At 41.6% G+C, this 22,107-nt stretch overlaps 1 protein-coding gene across 5 annotated transcripts in view; it reads left to right on the forward strand.

Annotated features, from left to right (window-relative positions):
* The first annotated feature begins 1,324 nt into the window (after positions 1–1,324).
* Positions 1,325–22,107, forward strand: part of supt20h (SPT20 homolog, SAGA complex component) — a 46,255-nt gene continuing 25,472 nt past the window's right edge. For all 5 annotated transcript variants that reach the window (XM_004912027.4, XM_004912030.4, XM_004912028.4 and 2 more), the window contains exons 1-10: positions 1,325–1,659; positions 10,155–10,240; positions 10,363–10,398; positions 11,429–11,487; positions 12,863–12,929; positions 16,054–16,180; positions 19,843–19,946; positions 20,285–20,401; positions 21,478–21,531; positions 21,771–21,910. In XM_004912027.4, coding sequence (XP_004912084.2) covers positions 10,238–10,240; positions 10,363–10,398; positions 11,429–11,487; positions 12,863–12,929; positions 16,054–16,180; positions 19,843–19,946; positions 20,285–20,401; positions 21,478–21,531; positions 21,771–21,910 — 707 coding nt within the window. In that variant the 5' untranslated portion in view covers positions 1,325–1,659; positions 10,155–10,237. The remainder of the gene's footprint in view (positions 1,660–10,154; positions 10,241–10,362; positions 10,399–11,428; positions 11,488–12,862; positions 12,930–16,053; positions 16,181–19,842; positions 19,947–20,284; positions 20,402–21,477; positions 21,532–21,770; positions 21,911–22,107) is intronic.

Here is a 22,107-nt window from a genome sequence, read left to right on the forward strand (position 1 = left end):
TTTTCTGTCTAATATCTAATAACCGCAATATAGCTAAAATCTTCATAGATTCATAGGCATGCCACTGTTGCTGAGCACTTTGCAATTTACATGAATTTACATGCTGTTTCTGTGATATTAGGTGTTTCAGACTACTTTTTAGATTGTAAGTTCAATTAAGCAGGGCTCTCTTGTATCTAGGGCTAATTGGTACATGTGAAAATATCTGGCTGTCCTGTGCACGTGCTGATCACAGCAGTGTCAGGTACCCCCCTCAGCTCTGCTGCCACATTTATCTGCAGGCTGGGGAATGAGTTTTTTTACTGCATTTTTTGTTAACCTTATAGGCAACCAAGGAGTTACCCTTTAAAGCTGCTGCCGTAGGCACAGGAGCTTGGGTGCTTACATGGTAAGTATAGCCTACATCAGGGATCCCCAACCCTTTTATACCCATGAGCCACATTTAAATGGAAGAAGTGTTGGGGAGCAACATAAGCATGAAAAATGTTCCTGGGGGTGCCAATAAGAGCTATAATTGTCTACTTAATAACCCTATGTGGACTGGCAGCCTGCAGAAGGCTCTGTTTGGCATTACACTGGGTTTTTATGCAACCAAAACTTGCCTCCTTACCAGAAATTCAAAAATCAGCACTTTCTCTGAGGCACTGGGAGCAACATCCAAGGGGTTGGGGAGCAATATGTTGCTCACGAGCCACTGGTTGGGGATCACTGGCCTACATTATACAGGTACGGAACCTGTTATCCAGAATGTTTGGGACTTGAGGTTTAGCAGATAAGGGATCTTTGTGGTGTAATTTGGATCACTATACTTTATGTCTGTTAAAAAAATAATTTAAACATTAAATAAACACAACAGGATTGTTTACTTCCAATAAAAATGCATTATAGACCCCAATGAATTAAAAAATGTAAATTCCACTGCCCCCAATGAACTAACTGACTCACATTATTTATTTTAACTATTTATATGAACTGATTATTATAGAGTAACATCAGCTGATTATATTGGGATCTGTTTACTAAATAATATCTGCATCTGCTACATGAATGGGAGGCCCCATATAAATAACTTGTGTGGGGCACCATATAAATTTCTTATGGCAGCCCTGGAGGGATGACCCTGCTTTGTGGTATATTTTTGATATAAAGTTTCTATCATGTAAGTTTATGCCATTAAGTCAATTGCTGTGAACATTTTGCACTAATTACTATTTGAAATGAGTAACACTGCATGTTTTATATTTTATTGTTTGCTATTGGCCATTGGACCCAATGCTAATTGCTGGTATGTATATTTCAAAAACAATGTTTTTTGAAATTTCAGGTTGGTGGCTTTGGACTTCCAGAGAAGCTGACAAACATAAACATAACCATAAGCCATAAACGTAGGAATAACAATACAAAGCATACAAGAAAAGTGTTATTGCAATAAAGAGAAGAAATTCTCGCTGCGGTCGCCTACAAAGTGAGAAAATGTCACTGAGCCGGTGTCAATAAAGCTTCCTTGGATTTGAAGTGGCGCGCAGCCTGCTGGGAAATGTAGTTTCGGCTTTTGTCGCGCCCACGGCCGGTGGAACGGGGCCTCACGGAGCAGGAAATTGGCTTAGCGGGCCTTTGCGCGTCCAGGCTGCCGAGATTCGGGCTGTTCGTGATGGACAGGTACAGTCCCAGCTGCAAATGTAAAGGGGAGGCCGTAATTAAGGTGACAGAGCCCGTACAACAGGCTCTAATGGATCACTGTGTTACATTGTGTATTTTATTTAGTCATGTGACCTTTTGCTGGCTTCTGTAATGGCTCCTGCCCGGCTGCATTGCTGTAGTTATTAGTGTGCCAGAATATAGGCAGGAAATGCACATGATGATGCTTTCTTAGCTGTAATAAACGAGCATGTTCCAAGTGTGGCTTTGTAGCTGTTCTAGAAATACAATTCCCAGCCTCCCCCGAATGTGTCAGTAGGATGGAGGGAGTTTTAGTTGAACATCATAGGATTTAGGGATTCTGTCAGTGCAATGCCAGCTAGAGGTAAGGGAACTGTTCCTGTTGCAGTAGTGAGGGCCTGCCTGGCATTGCATCCTGGGAACATGGGATCCACAGACACTGATGCCTATACAGGTAGCACAGCGCTAGCCAGCAGGGCCACTGGGACTTGGGAGAAAGGCGCAGTCACAACCTCCTGCAGAGAATAGGCCCTGGCAATGTGGGAGACAATTGGAGGATGACGTGTGCATTGGCAAATAAAAGATGAAGTATGCAGGTTTGTGCTGGGGTGTTTGCCCAGACCAGTTGGCATGCTTCTCCTGTTATTTGCCTTATTGATAATTGCCATGCATGGCCAAGGAGTCTCCAGCCCCAGTAAGGGCACATACAACGTTTATTTGGTGTACATCCGGTAGCCAAGCTTGCCAGCTGGTTGTCGTCACAGCCGGCGAAATGAGACATTTTGGCAATGTTATTAATGGTAAAGATCTAAGCACAGATAAGAGTGATAATATTTATTTTAAGCCCCTCACCACCACCACCACTACAACAGCAGCTGTGGTTGATGCTGGAGATAGCCCTAAATATTAAATGCCATGAAAGAAGATGGAAGATGTAACCTTGTGCAGACTTAAACAATCTAAAGGTATTATCAGTGGGTAGTACCGAAATGTTAGGCACCCCTAGTGATTAGAATCACTTACCTGATATGCTGGGCCTTGGCCCCATGCTACAATTTGCACCAGCCCAGGGTATTTCTGTAGAAGATCTTTATCGCCATCTTCTTATGTCTTCTCTTTGATCCAGTCTGGGTAGGCCTATGCACATAGAGTGAAAAGCCAAACTCTACAGTTCATGTGCCTTGGCCAGGCCTGAGTAAAGATGTGGAAGATTATCATGGCAAATAAGCTCCTACTGAAATACCCCAGGCCATTGCAGTTTTTAGTAAGCAGGAGCACTGGCCTATGGTATCAGGTGTGTGATTATAATCACTGGGGAGTGCCTAAAGCTGGCCATATACGCACCGATAATATCGTACGGAACCTTGTTTTGTACGATATTCGGTGCGTGTATGGCGAGTCGACCGATATCACAGGAGGCTGCTGATTGGGCGGGTTAAAAGATTTTGATCGGGCGCCATAGAAGACGCCTGAGCAAAATCTGCCTTCTGGGCTGAATCAGCAGAAGGAGGTAGAAATCCTATTGTTTCTACCTCCTTATCTGCCGTTTCAGCCCTGAACGTTAGTGGCGGATTGGAACGATCTTTCATGCGACCATCGCAAATCGCCACGTGAGTGGCCACCTTTATATTTGGGGGTTGATGACTCCCAGTTGAATGGATTGTCCTCGAAACATGGCAGTCTATAAGTTTCACTGTCAAGTGTTCTTTAGGCAAGGCGTTTAGGAGAGCTATCACCTTGTTTCATGGCAAAAATACCCCAAATGTGTTTTTATTAGATCTTTATTGGAATAGACAGGCAGATTTGGGGATATTTGAACATGGTGTGCTTGTTTTTTCTTAAATGTCTGCCAAGCTATAGTCAGCATAGTAGGCTGAGTTTTACAATCCCTTTAATTTTTTTCTGCAAGACATGTCTTATGTATACCAGTGGCATAATGATGACCCTTTAAGAAGGGTGTTTTCAAATCCTGGCCTGTTTGGATGCTTATGTCCTAGAGTTGGTAAAGCTGGCGATACACATTCATATTTTAGTCTTCCTCCAAACAAACGTTTGGCTATCGGTCATACTTTTTAATGAAACAATCTGAAATATTCAGACTGAAATTGTAGGTTTTAGCCTTTAAAATACAAATCGTAGTATGTTCTGAACATAAATTAGTTGACAGACACCAAGGGGCCTATTTATTAAAGTACGACAGGTACGAATTACAAAAAATTGTGTAATTTGTGCGTATTCTCTGCGACTTTATCTTAGTGCTGGGCGGTATACCGGTATATACCGAACACCGGTTTTTTTAAAAAAGATGATAAAAAATTTTAACTTACCGGCATACCGGTGTGGGCGCCTCCTGGCAATTTTTCTTACTATTTCCGGGTTGTGCGCGCTGACGTCACGTGCGCAACCCGGAAATAGTAAGAAAAATTGCCAGGAGGCTCTGTGAGCTGTCGGGGGTGCCTGCGGCTGCCTGGCCCGTAAGGTTTATTTATGTGAAGGGGATGGGGGGGTGTTTGGGGTTGGATGGGGGGTTGGATGGGGGGGTGTTTGGGGTTGGGGGGGGGTGTTTGGGGTGGTCACCTAATCATGCATGGGGAAAAAAAAATACCGTCAAATACCGTGATACCGATATAATAAAAAAAATACCGTGATATAAATTTTTGGTCATACCGCCCAGCACTACTTTATCTTATTTTGCGTGACTTTCTCGTACTTTGCAACAAAATTTGTGTGGCAAAATTGTATTGTCGCGCCGAGTACAAAAGTTTTGGATTCATTCAAGCTTCAGTATCGTGACTTTCCTTGTGCCAGGTTGGAGCTGCAGAGTGCCATTGTGTCCTATGGGAGACTTTCCTTGGGCCGGGTTGGAGCTGCAGAGTGCCATTGAGCCCTATGGGAGACTTTCCTTGGGCCGGGTTGGAGCTGCAGAGTGCCATTGAGCCCTATGGGAGGCTTTCCTTGGGCCGGGTTGGAGCTGCAGAGTGCCATTGAGCCCTATGGGAGACTTTCCTTGGGCCGGGTTGGAGCTGCAGAGTGCCATTGAGCCCTATGGGAGACTTTCCTTGGGCCGGGTTGGAGCTGCAGAGTGCCATTGAGCCCTATGGGAGACTTTCCTTGGGCCGGGTTGGAGCTGCAGAGTGCCATTGAGCCCTATGGGAGGCTTTCCTTGGGCCAGGTTGGAGCTGCAGAGTGCCATTGAGCCCTATGGGAGGCTTTCCTTGGGCCAGGTTGGAGCTGCAGAGTGCCATTGAGCCCTATGGGAGGCTTTCCTTGGGCCAGGTTGGAGCTGCAGAGTGCCATTGAGCCCTATGGGAGACTTGCCTTGGGCCAGGTTGGAGCTGCAGAGTGCCATTGAGCCCTATGGGAGGCTTTCCTTGGGCCAGGTTGGAGCTGCAGAGTGCCATTGAGCCCTATGGGAGACTTTCCTTGGGCCGGGTTGGAGCTGCAGAGTGCCATTGAGCCCTATGGGAGACTTTCCTTGGGCCGGGTTGGAGCTGCAGAGTGCCATTGAGCCCTATGGGAGGCTTCCAAAATCATGTTCAGATGGATTAAAGTCAGAAAGGTTTTTGCTGCTGTTTACGATCATTTGGATACGAAAATTTTGTGACTTTCGGATCGCCAATACGATATTATCCTGACTAAAACAATTTTTTCATAAGCATTTTCATGATATTTGCAATCATCAGAAATTAATGAATTTAATCCAAATTTTTTCCAATTCGGGATTCAAACTCGTACTTTGATGAATAGACCCCCAGTTGTACGAAATTGACTTCCATTGTAGGAAACACAATACATGTGCTGATTTTATTGTTACCTGTCCAAAATTTTCTTACCACGGAGATCGGTCATTTAGTCGATTTGTATGATTTTCGGATCCTGTGTGGGCTCCGAATTATCAGGACGATGATTCAGAGCCCACACAGGGTCCAAAAATTGTACAATTTAACATTGCTCTCCCATATGTATAATGAATTGAGAAGTTTTAGTCTTCCTCCTGCATTTTCTTACAAATATTTTCTTCCAAATGGCAGATGTAAAAAGGTCAGGAATTTCAAAAAAAGAAAAAAAAAAGGTCTTGTCATCTTCAGCTTAAAAATTGCGGTTCTAAGAGTGTCTGTTCTTCACGATTTTATTGTTTGTTGAAAGGCTGCCGAAGGAGCATTTCTAATTGTTTTCACGATTTGCCATTGCTGTTTTGAAATATAGTACTTGTGTCTGACTAGATGACTGTGGTATCATCACTTTGTCCAGCTTGCTGTCAGTATCAGGCGTGGTTTATATGGCAGTGGGACCTGTTAAAGCTTATCAGAATTTTCATTCCCCAGACCTTTTGGTGATTTGGGCAAGTTTAAAAGAAAAGAAAAAAGGTTCATTTTCTGAATTATTTATAACAGGTCAAGTATTTGCAGTTATTTGAAGTTAAGGGACTCGCATATACATAATATATACAAAGAACTAGGAGGATTTACCATTGACCTGTCTAAATAATGAATTTTTACAGAGCTAAAGGGGAATAAGGCTAGTGCCACAGGGGGCAGATTCTCGGGCCTGTGCATAACCGGAGGCCAATAATTTGCCTGTACCCTGACTGAAGCAAAGCCTCTGGCTGCAGGCCATTTTTAAAGCGCAGGGAAGATTCTCAACCTGCACTTACCCACAGGTGAGAATCTGCCCGTATGGCACTAGCCTTATTGTCTTTTTTCTAAACTTCCAGAGATTTTGCCGATTGTTTCTCTTTTAATGGAAAGTGGAATTTTATATTTGTTGACTAAATACCTACAAATAAAGTACATATTGGTAGCAATCGGATTTCATATGAAAAAGGTTTTCATTCTATATATCCTGCACAGAACCATGAATGCCATTGATCCCTGTTTATCTTTGTAAAAATGAAACCCGTTATATTCTACACAGCTTATCTGTTATCTGCTGTAAACATGTGCCATTTTGCTCTATTTAGCTTGAATGGCTGCTCCTGTGGTTACAAATGGTATTAGTATTTCTAAAGTAAATACCATAATTTTTACCAATGTTGGGTTAAAGTGCCCTATATTTAAAGGGGAACTCCACCCAAACACAATTTAAGCTTCTTGAAAATAAACATAATTTCAAGCAACTTTGCAATAATTATCAGTTAACGGTTACCCAAGCCTGCCCCCCATTCTCCTGCTGATCTGGCTGACTACTTTGAGACTCAAAAAATGTAATAGTAGTCAGCTGTCCTCATCCAGCCTTCAATCTGCATCCTCCAAATCCCACAATTCCCTGCACATGTGATGTCAATAAGGAAAGAAAAATCACAGTGCAATGCATTGTGGGTTATGTAGTTCCTGCATGCTGTCTGTAGCTGGATTTTAGCATATAAAAATGGTGTTTAGCGATACATTTTTAAGGAACAGATTACAGTCATATACATGGATTTCTGTGTGGGGCATTTTAACAAATTTTGGTTTCCCTTTAAAGCAATGTTAAACACTAACAGGGGGATCCCAGAATCCCCTCAGCTCTGCCAGGGTTTGAGCATGGATCATATTAGGCTCTTTAAACGCAATTACAGATATTGTAATGGCTTACCTTTTACCCAGGCTGGTGCTCCTGTTAGGAGAAACCCACACCAGCCCCGGGGTACCTGCGAGATCCTGGGGCCCAGACATGAGCAGTAGAGTGAAAAAGCCAACTTTTTTTTTAATTAAAATTCATTTTTCACTCTACTGCGCAAGTGTCAGGAAGAAAGAATGAAGATGTACCCCTGGCCAGGACAGTTTTCTGCTAACAGTAGCACTGGCCTGGGGCATAAGGTAAACGATAACAATCACTGAGGGGTGCCTAACATTTGGCACCCCCCCAGTGATTGTTTAACTTACATTATATTATTACATTAACATTTATTTATAAAGCGCCAACATATTCCGCAGCGCTGTACAATAAGTGGGTTACATACAGAGTAACATATAAAGCAATCAATAACCGATACAAGAGGTGAAGAGGGCCCTGCCCAAAAGAGCTTACAATCTACTTTCCCTCTCCTTTAATGTATATGGCTGCAATAAAAGGTGTGACTCTTGTGACTCACAAATGCTGGTTGGTTCTCAAGGTATGCAGACTTGAAACATATACAAAGTGGGTATTATCTTAAAAACCTGCAGTGCATGAAGGCTTGATGTTGCAGCTTTCTGAGAACAACAACGGTACTGCTGATCTAGTTCTTATATACGGAAGAAGAAAGGATTAGTGAACAAATCACTGGACTCGGTTAACTGATACTTTTTTTCTTACCGTAAGTCTTTTTGGTTTTAGAGTCTATTGCTATGCCTAAATGACCATCTCTGTAAATAGTGCTAGTTAAGAATAATGTCAATAGTACTATACAATATTCTAGTTGATAGGCTGCAGGCATGAATAGAAGTTTGGAAGATCTGCAGCTTTTCATGTTTTTATATTTACCCTCCAAATCCCTGATTACAAAGACCTAACATTATCTGTGAAAAGCCAAACCACAGACCATAAAACTAGTTGAATGGGTAAGCAGAAAATTAGAGCCTGGAAAGCATCTTGATGCAGTGGTTAAGAAAATGAGCTGGACCTGAAACATCTCATGGGAATGTAATGACAGAGCTATATACGTTTAATGAGAAATGTGCTGGTATTGGTAGAAACCACCAGAAAGGAATCATATCCTTAAGAAGATGAACAGTAAATGTGCTGCTTGCCTGCATAAAGTGATTTCCCAATGATTAGCATTTTGCTGGTTTAGCAAGCCCCTTCAGTGGCATTCTGTCTTTTAATGACCATATGTCAGATAACTAACCTATTAAGTTCACAACCCTGTGGGCATCAAAGCAATTTCTCAAACACTTTGAGCTTACCGATCATCTATTTGGCACACCTTAGTTTCCAAGCCGCCGCTTTGACTATTTATGCCATGATATAAAGTCATTAAACCCTTTGTCCCTCCAAAAAAAAATATTCTTGAGAGAGCAGGTCCAGTATTAAAAATGTGGATTGTATTTGGATTGACTGCTGCCAAGGACTGTGCATGACATCAGTATTTGGCATTTGAGCTGTTTCGGAGTTTGTGAGCAACTAGCAACTTTAATTGAGCTGCACACAAATCTAATTTTTAAAATATAACATATTTCCCAGGATTTTTATATTATAATTCCTATTCTAGTGTGCTAATTTGCTTCCTGTAAAAGGCAACAATAGCTTATATTGGCCGTGGTGAAAGCCAGGATACTTTGTAATTGAATTCATGGCATTCTCTTGTAGCCAGTATAAGTTGGTTGGCGCCAGAGGTCCAGTGTGGCTGGTACTGGTATTGGCCAGGCGTTGTCAGTGCAGGTCTCGTGTTCACCACCACACTGCAGTGATGGAATTCCAGTCCACAATATGGATCAAGCATTTCATAACCATTGGCACAAATTCTTCTTCAGAGAATTTGTGCCAAGGAAAGAAGTGTATTTGAATATAGCTCAAACATGCTCTATTATCTAAAGGAGAATGGTACTTGGACTGTACTATCATTATCTGGGGACAGAGGCACTAAAGGTGGCCATAAACCTGACAATTATGATCTTTCCTGCAACCATAAGTGTTAATATTTACCATGTTGACATTTTTCAATAGGTTGAGCATTTTCCTACTTGGTTTATCCAGTCTGCTATTATTTTTGGAAAATGGCTTTGTTGCAAAGGGTGCAGACATCCGCAAAACCATCTCAGCATTCTTATCACAGATCAATGGTTTTCAGACTTTTTCTCTTTGGGCCACCCTTTGCAGTCCGACCTTTGGACAGGTCTCCCATTAAATCATAAATATATTGCAGCTTGGCTCCAGGGGTGTGTTGGAGAGCAAGTAACAATCTCTACATTTTTATATGTCCAACTAAAGCATATAACTTACAGCACAAAAAGTGTGATGATGTTTTGTTTTAAAGAAAATGCGATTGATCCCTAAGCTGCTGGGAGTGAGAGGGTCTACTCCTTTGAATTACCTTTCTTGTCATCCCTTTAACAGTCAATTCTTAAGGGGGATGGCATAATAAATTGGTGGGGACAACTTGTTTGGCACCCTCCAATGGTTGTTATTTTTCATCTGAGACCCTGGGCTGGTGATCCTGTTGCTATAAACTGCACTGGCCTGGGGCACTATTGTACGAACACCATGTCGCTGTCACCTTAATTTTCGGTGGTCTTCTCCAGGCCCAGAGGGGGTTTCAGAAGAGACCCTGGCTTATTAAGTACACAGAGGCCCCCAAAAGCCCAATAAGTAGTGACTGTCTATGGCATCTTACAGCAGTACCTGTGGCATTTGCCAGAATCTACAGATTGCCTGGGTCATGTACATCTACATGTGCCATAGAGCAAAATGTTGGCTTTTTGCTCTACAGTGCATGCTGCAGCCCTCGTGGGCTGGCTGAATAATTTTTGGGAAATAAGAAATGTGTTCTCACTTGTTCTGTTAAATGTGATTTTTTTTTTTTTTTTTTTTTACAGTGCTTTGAACTTCATTACACCAAGATGATCCCCCATCTACTGTAACATACACCTCTGTCTAAGAGGGACCATCTGTTGGCACAATGGTGAGAAACACAATGTACTGGACATGTACTGTTCTATCCCACAACTTCAGAGCAATCACTTTTATCATTGTGTTGATCGCTACTAAATAGTCTTGACTCTTCCTGTCTGGTTTTTCTTTCAGCAACAGATTTTGGAATTGGCACTGGATCGCGCTGAGGTAAAATACTTTTTTTTATATTATTTATGAAATTCCAGCTTGAAAGTCTTTAGGGTTTTCGTATAGGAGAATGCGAGGAAATCCATTCATGTGAAACTGGAGGGCAGCCAGTTCTATGTTACTGTAACAAGTAATTCAGTTTCCCTAATGCCTTAAATACCCCCCTTTTTGACATGGGCTTATTCAGGTGGCCTTTTACAGTATAAAAAAAAGCTCATAAACATTACCAGTACTGGCAAAAATATTTATATATTTAATTTTTACACATACATGGTTCATCATATTAATAGGAAATCATGATGTACTGCCCGGTATGCATCATTTCCCCACCCCTTTAAGCTGCCAGTCGTTCAGCCCCACCCCCTTTAGGCTGCCAGTCGTTCAGCCCCCTCCCTCACTTTGTTGAAATGGTGGATTCTAGGACTTTCCTCTCTTCTTTACATGGTGGGCAGTGCACAGATTCTCTGGAAAGCACACAGGGAGTTTTAAGCAAATCAGTCAAATAGAAGAATGGTTGTTTGAAATAGGACAGGGTAGGAAATGGCACTGCTGTATTTTAGGTAGTTTCTGGATAACAAGACATTTGTCTTGGTAAAGTGTCCTGATCTGTACAGCTTTTTGATTCTTTCCTCTTATTGTTATACATTTGGGACTCATATGCCATAGTTGTTAGTGGCATTTACCAGTTAATATCCTCCAGCTTCTGTATCTTTTGATACAGCTGAACTTTATACATTCACCCCCCCAACTTTGTTCTTGCTGTAATCCCCTTCCTACTTCCAAATAAGTGCTCTTGAGCATCATTCATGGTTCTGAATACTAAAACCAGTGGTGGTCACAGATAACAGCCAGGAGGTGAAGTCTTTTCAACTAAATTGGATAATTTCAGGAAGAGGGTCACTGGGTGGGAGCTATACTGGCATGCAAAATGTTAAAGAAAGCCACAGATGCTGTATTTTAAAGTGATTGTTTCAACAGGCAGCTTTAAAACAACAGGAATTAAATACACAATTGTTTCCTTCTGTTTCAGTATGTCATTGAGAGCGCCAGACAGAGGCCTCCGAAACGGAAACATTCATCTGGAGGAAGGTTAGTGCTGGGCGGTATGACCAAAAATTTATATCACGGTATTTTTTTTATTATATCGGTATCACGGTATTTGACGGTATTTTTTTTTCCCCATGCATGATTACGTGACCACCCCAAACACCCCCCCCCCAACCCCAAACACCCCCCCAACCCCAAACACCCCCCCATCCAACCCCAAACACCCCCCCATCCCCTTCACATAAATAAACCTTACGGGCCAGGCAGCCGCAGGCACCCCCGACAGCTCACAGAGCCTCCTGGCAATTTTTCTTACTATTTCCGGGTTGCGCGCGTGACGTCAGCGTGCGCGTGACGTCAGCGCGCACGTAACGTCAGCGCGCACAACCCGGAAATAGTAAGAAAAATTGCCAGGAGGCGCCCACACCGGTATGCCGGTAAGTTAAAATTTTTTATCATCTTTTTTAAAAAAACCGGTGTTCGGTATATACCGGTATACCGCCCAGGACTAAGGAAGGTAACATTGTTTTATGGGAATACATTTTTCTTTGTCAGAAATTTTGATTATTCTTGCATATTTGAATTTACTTTGTAGGAAATGTTGCGTTGGATGCATAGCTAGCAGGTCTCTGTAGAAATGCCTTATTCAGGGTCTGCACTGGTACAGTATACTACCTTACAGTAAGGGGTTAATCAAATTCTAGCTAATACTTATTTTAATGCAGGGTGGGATTGGATTGATTTTGTGAGTCGAGCATTTTCACAATCTTTTCAGACTATATGCTTACACGTAGTGCTGGGCCTACAGTGGAAGGCCCTAATGCTAGCCCACGGTGTGATCGCCCCAACCCAATGACATATGGGACTTGCACACTGAATCCCCCACTGCTGTACTGGTGAGCAGGGAGATGCAGTGCGCAGGGCAGAACCTAGAAGAATAGAGGCAGAAGGGCAGTGTAAGACTGGGGTGTCTGGGGCCCACCGGAGCTGACACCTCAGCAGCCCCCTACCCAGACGTGACCTCCACTGTGCTGATTTTATAAGAAAGCCACCCCTCCTCACATCTGTGCATCAACTACCTTTTTCTATTCAGCCACTTTGACAGGGGAGGGGGGGGTGGAGGGAACACCTGCAGTTCCCAGCAGGGATCAGGCCTTGGTTGGCTGGGCCCACTGGATTTTTTACTGGTGTCTGACCCTGCAGAAGAGACGTGCCCAGCACCACCTAGAGTTGTGCCTTAATCATGTGCCTCTTCAACCTACCCCTAGTCCTGGCCCTGCTTACAAGTTTATGTAGTAGGTGAGGTTAAAAAATACACAGACACCAATGTCAACCTTTTTTCCATCGCCTGTTTAACCTATAGTTATGCTGCATTCTGTGTAACTTCCATTCTGATATATGCCCTTTGTGTTCTTAGGAAATCCGTGTTTCATAAGTTATATGACTTGTACATTGAAGAATGTGAAAAAGAGCCAGAAATAAAGGTAAGACAAGCTGTTACACTCAGCTCGTGCACCTATTTTGTGGGGTGGGGGAAAGAGTAAATCATAATCCGTCTGTGGAAAAGTAGACCTCATAATTTCTATTGAAATGAAACCTTTCTGCCTATAGAATCGGAATATAATGTTGTTTCTGGATAAAATCTGCTATAGTGTTCAGGCATAGATTACCTAATTCTTGTCACCCCCCTCCGCCGCACCGATATGGAAAAGTTGCAGTGCTGAGATTGCTATATAACACAAGCCTGCCATCAAATATGATTTCATCTCTCTACAATGTCTTAGCTAACCTCCAAATTGTAGGTCTGCATTATCCATAGCTGGAAATTATTACTGCAGCGCCTTTATTTATTTATTATAGATGTGTGCACTTTGTACTTGCATGTACTGCTGGGGGATTCATATGGAAGTGTTTAGCAATACTTCTAGAAGCTGCATGACCTCATGGCTTCACAAAACCAGAGCCGTCCTTAATATTTCTCCACATTTTCCAACTTTATGTTTTTCTTTATTAGTGCTAGCAGATCACTGGGACGTAGGTCATACGCTAATCCAGTGACTTTTTTTCAGTTAATATCCAACTCCGTTTAATTGTTTGTTTTTCTAAAGGCTTCTGAAATATTTGTGATGGTATTGAAGTTTTTAGAGCACTTGGTGTTTTATAGCTAGTAGCTCTGGTCAAAACCTGTGAATGGCTTCCCATTTGGAGGTTAGGAAGTGGTGAGAGCGGCCGCAGCTTTTGCCTGGAAACACACCAATGTTGTGGTAACCAGTTCTGGATGTAAAGCTGTATTTTCTACAGCTGGACAGCAATTAAGCTTTTTACTTTTGCAACAAAAGTAACTAGTATGTCAAATTAAATACAATAAATATTAAATACAATAAAGGGACAAAGAAAGAAATACCAAGGAAAACTACTATTACCATAGCAAGGTTGGCTTGAGTTTAGTAGCTTGATTAAAAATTATCACTCAGGGCAGGTTTATAAAAATGTGAGATTAGAACTCGCTTACATTCTATTCATTCCTATGGGATTTTTAAAAAATGTATTTATCAGATGGTGTACGCTAACTTTCACCCATTGATAAATACATTTCTACAAATCCCATAGGAATGAATAGAAAGTGGGTGAGATTTGTGTTAAACTCTAATCTTACATTTTGATAAATTTGCCTCTCAGTGTCTTTAAAAGTGGGAAAAAAACAGCAGTTTTCAACAGCCACAATCTCATCCTAGAGGCTATTATTCTTACTACTATAGACACAATTTCTCCCTACTATACTTGCAAACCCACAGCCACAGTCCCTTCCCAGAGGCTATTATCCCCTCCACTGCTATTATAGGCACCATTTCTCCCTATTATACCTGCTATCCCACAGCCCCAGTCCCTTCCCAGAGGCTATTATCCCCTCCACTGCTACTATAGGCACCATCTCTCCCTACTATACCTGCTATGCCACAGTCCCTTCCCAGAGGCTATTATCCCCCCACTGCTACTATAGGCACCATCTCTCCCTACTATACCTGCTATCCCACAGCCACAGTCCCTTCCCAGAGGCTATTATCCCCCCACTGCTACTATAGGCACCATCTCTCCCTACTATACCTGCTATCCCACAGCCACAGTCCCTTCCCAGAGGCTATTATCCCACTGCTACTATAGGCACCATCTCTCCCTACTATACCTGCTATCCCACAGCCACAGTCCCTTCCCAGAGGCTATTATCCCACTGCTACTATAGGCACCATCTCTCCCTACTATACCTGCTATCCCACAGCCCCAGTCCCTTCCCAGAGGCTATTATCCCCCCACTGCTACTATAGGCACCATCTCTCCCTACTATACCTGCTATGCCACAGTCCCTTCCCAGAGGCTATTATCCCACTGCTACTATAGGCACCATCTCTCCTTACTATACCTGCTATCCCACAGCCACAGTCCCTTCCCAGAGGTTATTATCCCCCCCCACTGCTACTATAGGCACCATCTCTCCCTACTATACCAGCTATCCCACAGCCACAGTCCCTTCCCAGAGGCTATTATCCCCCCCACTGCTACTATAGGCACCATCTCTCCCTACTATACCTGCTATCCCACAGCCACAGTCCCTTCCCAGAGGCTATTATCCCACTGCTACTATAGGCACCATCTCTCCCTACTATACCTGCTATCCCACAGCCACAGTCCCTTCCCAGAGGCTATTATCCCACTGCTACTATAGGCACCATCTCTCCCTACTATACCTGCTATCCCACAGCCACAGTCCCTTCCCAGAGGCTATTATCCCACTGCTACTATAGGCACCATCTCTCCCTACTATACCTGCTATCCCACAGCCACAGTCCCTTCCCAGAGGCTATTATCCCACTGCTACTATAGGCACCATCTCTCCCTACTATACCAACTATCCCACAGCCCCAGTCCCTTCCCAGAGGCTATTATCCCACTGCTACTATAGGCACCATCCTTCCCTACTATACCAACTATCCCACAGCCACAGTCCCTTCCCAGAGGCTATTATCCCACTGCTACTATAGGCACCATCCTTCCCTACTATACCTGCTATCCCACAGCCACAGTCCCTTCCCAGAGCCTATTATCTCCCCGCTGCTACTATAGGCACAATCTCTCCCTACTATACCTGCAATCCCACAACAAGAGTCTGTCCATTGCACCCACAGACAGCTTCTACTAAGATGTTTGTGTTTTAGGTACAAGAGACCAAATAGAAAATACTTTTGCCATGTTGTGCTTTAAAGTAAAATTACCTTTTCTTTTTATTAATGTGTTTACATAGGTCACTGTTATTTGACGTCATAGGGTAGGTTTTTTTGTGCAAAGAAAGTGATCTGTGCAAAATAAGGAATGCCTTATATATTCTTCTGTATGTTAATATAGAAAATAAATTGAAGAAATCCTATCTATATTTTACCTTTTTACCACTGTTCTTTTCCATCTTCGTTGCCTTTCATATCTCACTTTTCTTTATACGGTGCCTAGTAGATGTAGTTATCTAAAAATATCACTCTTCTAGTTATATAATTATGCACTGTAGATGTATGTGTATTTTTTGGTCTGTTATTTTGTTTTATTTTTACCGTTGGACAGAAGCTGAGACGAAATGTGAACTTGCTAGAGAAACTGGTAATGCAGGAGACTCTCTCTTGCCTTGTGGTCAATCTGTATCCTGGAAATGAAGGGTACTCGCTTATGCTTCGAGGAAAAAATGGATCAGGTTTGTACAATATGTGCTTGAATATGATACCCATATAAATCCATGTGTACAGAGCAGCTACTAATGAATTCTATAACGCTGCAAAACACTGCCCTTAAGACCTTATAAACCAAGACCACCTGCATTTTATGCTTCTTTTGCCCATTTATTTATTTATTTTTAAATTTGATTTCTCTGGAAAAAGAGTAATATTTGGTTATTGTTGGGCAACAGTGATTCCATTCCATATCTCCTGATTAAAGTCATGATCTATTATTTAGAATATAAAGGGGAGGGAAAAGGCTTTTTTTATTGAAAGAATAGGCAGAATACATTTTGAGCACAAGCTTTAAGGAAACTTTTATACCAAACCAATTGAACTGTGATCAAACTGTTCAAAGCAACAAGAGATGCCATCTGCATCAGCAAGTTGAGCTACTGAAGTTGTACAGTAAGTTATATGGATGGGTATATGTCTCCCTTGTTTGCTTCTTTTGAATATATGTTGTCTTTCTAGTATAAATAAATTTAAAGCAACTGGACTTGTTTGGTAATCATTGAAGACGTTTCACTACTCATCCGAGCAGCTTCTTCAGTTCAACTGAAGAAGCTGCTCGGATGAGTAGTGAAATGTCTTCAATGATTACCAAACAAGTCCAGTTGCTTTAAATTTATTTATACTAGATATACCCTGTTTCCCCGAAAATAGGACATCCTCCGAAAGTAAGGCACCCCCCTGATTTTTCACCCCCCGAAAATAAGACACCCACCTAGGGCTGGGCGATAAATCTGTACTGTATTCTTCTTCATGGAAAAATAAGACCTCCCCTGAAAATAAGACCTAGTGCATATTTTGGAGCTAAAAAAAATATAAGACAGTGTCTTATTTTCGGGGAAACAGGTACCATGACCTGGATGAATGAAAATCTTCATAGACATATACAGTGGTGTGAAAAACTATTTGCCCCCTTCCTGATTTCTTATTCTTTTGCATGTTTGTCACACTTAAATGTTTCTGCTCATCAAAAACCGTTAACTATTAGTCAAAGATAACATAATTGAACACAAAATGCAGTTTTTAAATGAAGGTTTACGTTATTAAGGGAGAAAAAAAACTCCAAATCTACATGGCCCTGTGTGAAAAAGTGATGTTAAAAAATAACTTAACTGTGGTTTATCAATTTCAATTTTCAATTTCAATATCAATTTCTGTAGTCACCCCCAGGCCTGATTACTGCCACACCTGTTTCAATCAAGAAATCACTTAAATAGGAGCTACCTGACACAGAGAAGTAGACCAAAAGCACCTCAAAAGCTAGACACCATGCCAAGATCCAAAGAAATTCAGGAACAAATGAGAACAAAAGTAATTGAGATCTATCAGTCTGGTAAAGGTTATAAAGCCATTTCTAAAGCTTTGGGACTCCAGCGAACCACAGTGAGAGCCATTATCCACAAATGGCAAAAACATGGAACAGTGGTGAACCTTCCCAGGAGTGGCCGGCCGACCAAAATTACCCCAAGAGCGCAGAGACAACTCATCCGAGAGGCCACAAAAGACCCCAGGACAACATCTAAAGAACTGCAGGCCTCACTTGCCTCAATTAAGGTCAGTGTTCACGACTCCACCATAAGAAAGAGACTGGGCAAAAACGGCCTGCATGGCAGATTTCCAAGGCGCAAACCACTTTTAAGCAAAAAGAACATTATGGCTCGTCTCAATTTTGCTAAAAAACATCTCAATGATTGCCAAGACTTTTGAGAAAATACCTTGTGGACCGACGAGACAAAAGTTGAACTTTTTGGAAGGTGCGTGTCCCGTTACATCTGGCGTAAAAGTAACACAGCATTTCAGAAAAAGAACATCATACCAACAGTAAAATATGGTGGTGGTAGTGTGATGGTCTGGGGTTGTTTTGCTGCTTCAGGACCTGGAAGGCTTGCTGTGATAGATGGAACCATGAATTCTACTGTCTACCAAAAAATCCTGAAGGAGAATGTCCGGCCATCTGTTCGTCAACTCAAGCTGAAGCGATCTTGGGTGCTGCAGCAGGACAATGACCCAAAACACACCAGCAAATCCACCTCTGAATGGCTGAAGAAAAACAAAATGAAGACTTTGGAGTGGCCTAGTCAAAGTCCTGACCTGAATCCTATTGAGATGTTGTGGCATGACCTTAAAAAGGCGGTTCATGCTAGAAAACCCTCAAATAAAGCTGAATTACAACAATTCTGCAAAGATGAGTGGGCCAAAATTCCTCCAGAGCGCTGTAAAAGACTCGTTGCAAGTTATCGCAAACGCTTGATTGCAGTTATTGCTGCTAAGGGTGGCCCAACCAGTTATTAGGTTCAGGGGGCAATTACTTTTTCACACAGGGCCATGTAGGTTTGGATATTTTTTCTCCCTAAATAATAAAAACCCTCATTTAAAAACTGCATTTTGTGTTTACTTGTGTTATCTTTGACTAATAGTTAATAGTTAAATGTGTTTGATGATCAGAAACATTTTGTGTGACAAACATGCAAAAGAATAAGAAATCAGGAAGGGGGCAAATAGTTTTTCACACCACTGTATGTTGTCTCGTTAAGGAAGTACCAACAGACACTGTATGGGTTCCTGCCTCTACATTAAATGTTCTATACGCATTGCAGCTCAAAAGTTAGACTGCTGCCAGGCTAGGTGTCATGTTTAGTTGTTATTATTTCATACTGTAGCTGTCAACAGTAATTACCCCCCCCCCCCCGTGACATTGTCATATACAGGAAGAGGTTATAGTGTAAGTAAATTGAGACAGGCATCCAGTCAGTAGGCCATAAGGATGCAGCATATTATATAAAATAAAGTATGCATGTGTCTAATAAAATGAGAACAGTTTGTCAGCATGGTCCTTTTTTCACTTTTACCATGGCTTAACCACAGGAAAACAGTTCCTAGGAGGACTAATTGTAAACAAAGTAACCAAAAGAGAAAGAGAAATCTTTATTTATAATGAAGGAGAATGAGTTGATTCATTCACCAGCTGAACAGAATATGTTGCTTTTTGTTTGTGCAGTAGAAGCCTCAGTGTATTGTGAGCATTGATGAGAGCTTTCAGCTGTGAAAGAAGAAAGCAATAGGTTTCATAGTGATCCATCTGGACACGTAATACTGTTATGGGGCCAAAAAGCAATAAAGTATTGTGTTTGCTACGGGTGTGTGGTGATGGGCGGAAGCAGAGTTAATTCAGAAATGTTGCACAATTTTTAGATAACTGAATAAAGGTTACATGTCCACTGCCCATCAGCGCCTTCCTTAACCCTACAGAGCTCTTCGTTTCACTGATTGTTTTGTTCTTCATAATGAAAGCAATCCTGCAGTTATTTATAAAACTATGTGAAGCCAAACGGGCCAAGTGTGGGTAGAGCTGGAAGCTTGTAGTCCAAACAAAAGCCCCTACAAATGATTGCAGCCAAAGGCTGCTGGAAGTTATATATTAACAGCTGGAGTGCACCAACCCTGATGTTGTTTTATATATATAAAATTTAATAAATAATAATATGCACCTTTACTCTCATCCTTTAAGTGTCCCCTGTTTTGCTTGGGGGCCAGGGGAGGGTGCCCCCTTTACCCTACCCTATGAAAAGTGGATCATGCATTTCTTAATGACTTGGAGATTAAGTTTTTTTTTTTTATTTTTTTTAAGATTCAGAAACAATCCGTCTTCCCTACGAAGAAGGAGAACTCTTGGAATATCTGGATGCTGAAGAATTGCCACCAATATTAGTAGATCTGCTGGAAAAATCTCAGGTATGACATCCATCATTCTTGTCATAATTTTCATTCTTTTGAAGATAAACATGTTCCTGTTATAACCCGTGGTATTAGTGGCGATAGTGGTGACTAAACTCTCTGGGCAATGCCTGATGCACATTGGGCTGAGGTGATGCCTAGATGTAATTGACTGATGGTTTTGTGCAAACATTTTCCCCAGCTTAAATGCTGTTTAGTGCTGGTGTAATATATACAAATAGCCATCACTGCTCTGGCTGTTGCTGAACTACAAATCCACCTATTGAGCTGGGATCTTTGAATTTTTAATGGAGTGAAGGTGTTCAGTATCTAATTATTACACTTTTCTCACACAGGTTAATATTTTTCATTGTGGGTGTGTTGTAACGGAAATTCGTGACTACAGGCAGTCTGGCAACTTCAAATCTCCAACATACCAAAGCAGGCATATTTTGTTACGGCCAACAATGCAGGTAAGCTTTAACTATTATGAGCTCCCATTAAAACTTAGGAAGTTAGGTTGTAACCACTTTTGCCTAGCTCAGCAACCATTTACTAGGTAGCTAGAGCAGTTAGAATAAGGTATGGTTAGTTGTGACAGGTTACTTTGCAGGGTTTGGTTGTTGTTATTTACTATTGCTTAAAGGACAATGAAAGGTTAATATAAATTAAAAGTAAGTCTAAAGGCATTCTTTTTAAGTACTTACTGCATATCTAAATTCCCAGATCCCTGCTTGCTTCTCTGAGATATGGTGCTGGCAGCCTACAGCAGTGTGAATACTCCAGTGACATCACTGAAATCTCTCTCCCCTTCCTGTAGGCTGCCAGCGGCAGTAGCCTTCCTATTCTCTGAGCATGTGTGTAACTTGATCCTGTCTCCTGTTCTGAGCTACACATGCCCACCAGCCAATCAGAAGCGGATCTGGCAGAGGGGAGGGGGGGAGGGAATGAAACACATGTGCAGTATGAAGCAAGGAGGGAAAGGAAGGGAGAATACCTTTTTAGAGATGGCTGCCTGTTCTAGAAAATGTGAAGTAAGTGTGACTGAGTAAATATTTGATTAGGTGAGCCAAAAGTGTGGCGTTTTTACTAAACAATAGGACGACTATTGGGCAGTATGCTTTTTACATTTTGACTTGCATTCTCCTTTAAGGGTTGCTAAGTACAAGGGAGTGTGTAGATTTATTTTTACCTTTTTTGCCCATCTATTGATACATTATTAGGCTTTAAAAAGAATAATGGCACACAAATAATTGTCAGTTTTACATGTACTTTGGCTGTCACATGTACATTGCCTGCATTTGTTTTACTTATTGGGGGGTTACTGATTGCTGCCCATTATCTGCAATGAAATGTTTTTTTCTAACATGTTCTATAACAATTCATGAAGAGAAATAATTGTGGCCTAACTTCTATGCCTGCCAGTTTGCTGCATTATAGTAAGGCATCCCGTATGTGCCTACTTTTGCAGGAAATTCCATTTCAAATGAAACTGTTTTAATTAGCCTTTACATGTTTAAGTGATGTCTGTTTCCCTCCACCACTACAGACCTTGGTTTCAGACATACATGCCATCACCAGTGACAACCATAAATGGACACAGGTAAATATTTTCTTTTCACCATGTTTAATAAGAGCTAGCCAGCATTTTTTTTTTTTATGATTTAACTGTGTGTTAAAGCCATACTCTGGACTGGAGGCATTCCTCTGTTATGTATAACCTGGATATGCACACAGGAGCAGAGCCTTTTTCCTTTAGTCTGTAATGACTGATCGGGTTGATGTAATTATTCCCATTTTTATGTTTATGAAATGAATGAATATTGTTATGTCTTTATCTAGGAGGACAAACTTTTGTTAGAAAGCCAGTTAATCTTGGCAACAGCAGAGCCTTTATGCCTTGATCCTTCTGTATCTGTTACCTGTACTGCAAACCGGCTGCTGTTCAACAAACAGAAGATGAACACTTGTCCAATGAAGAGGTGGGAACATTATTATTATTATGTTTTGTAAACTTTGACAATTGAATATATCAAATCTATTCAAGTCCATTTTCGGTCAGTATGACCCTTAGCAGTTGGTGCTTTACCTACATAAGTGCAGGTTTAGCCTAACTGCATCAAAGAGTTCTCTGCTGGTGGGTGAGCCTTTTAAAAAACACTTTTTATAGAGCATTTCA

This window comes from Xenopus tropicalis, chromosome 2 (assembly GCF_000004195.4).
Source record: "Xenopus tropicalis strain Nigerian chromosome 2, UCB_Xtro_10.0, whole genome shotgun sequence".
NCBI classification, from domain to species: domain Eukaryota; kingdom Metazoa; phylum Chordata; class Amphibia; order Anura; family Pipidae; genus Xenopus; species Xenopus tropicalis.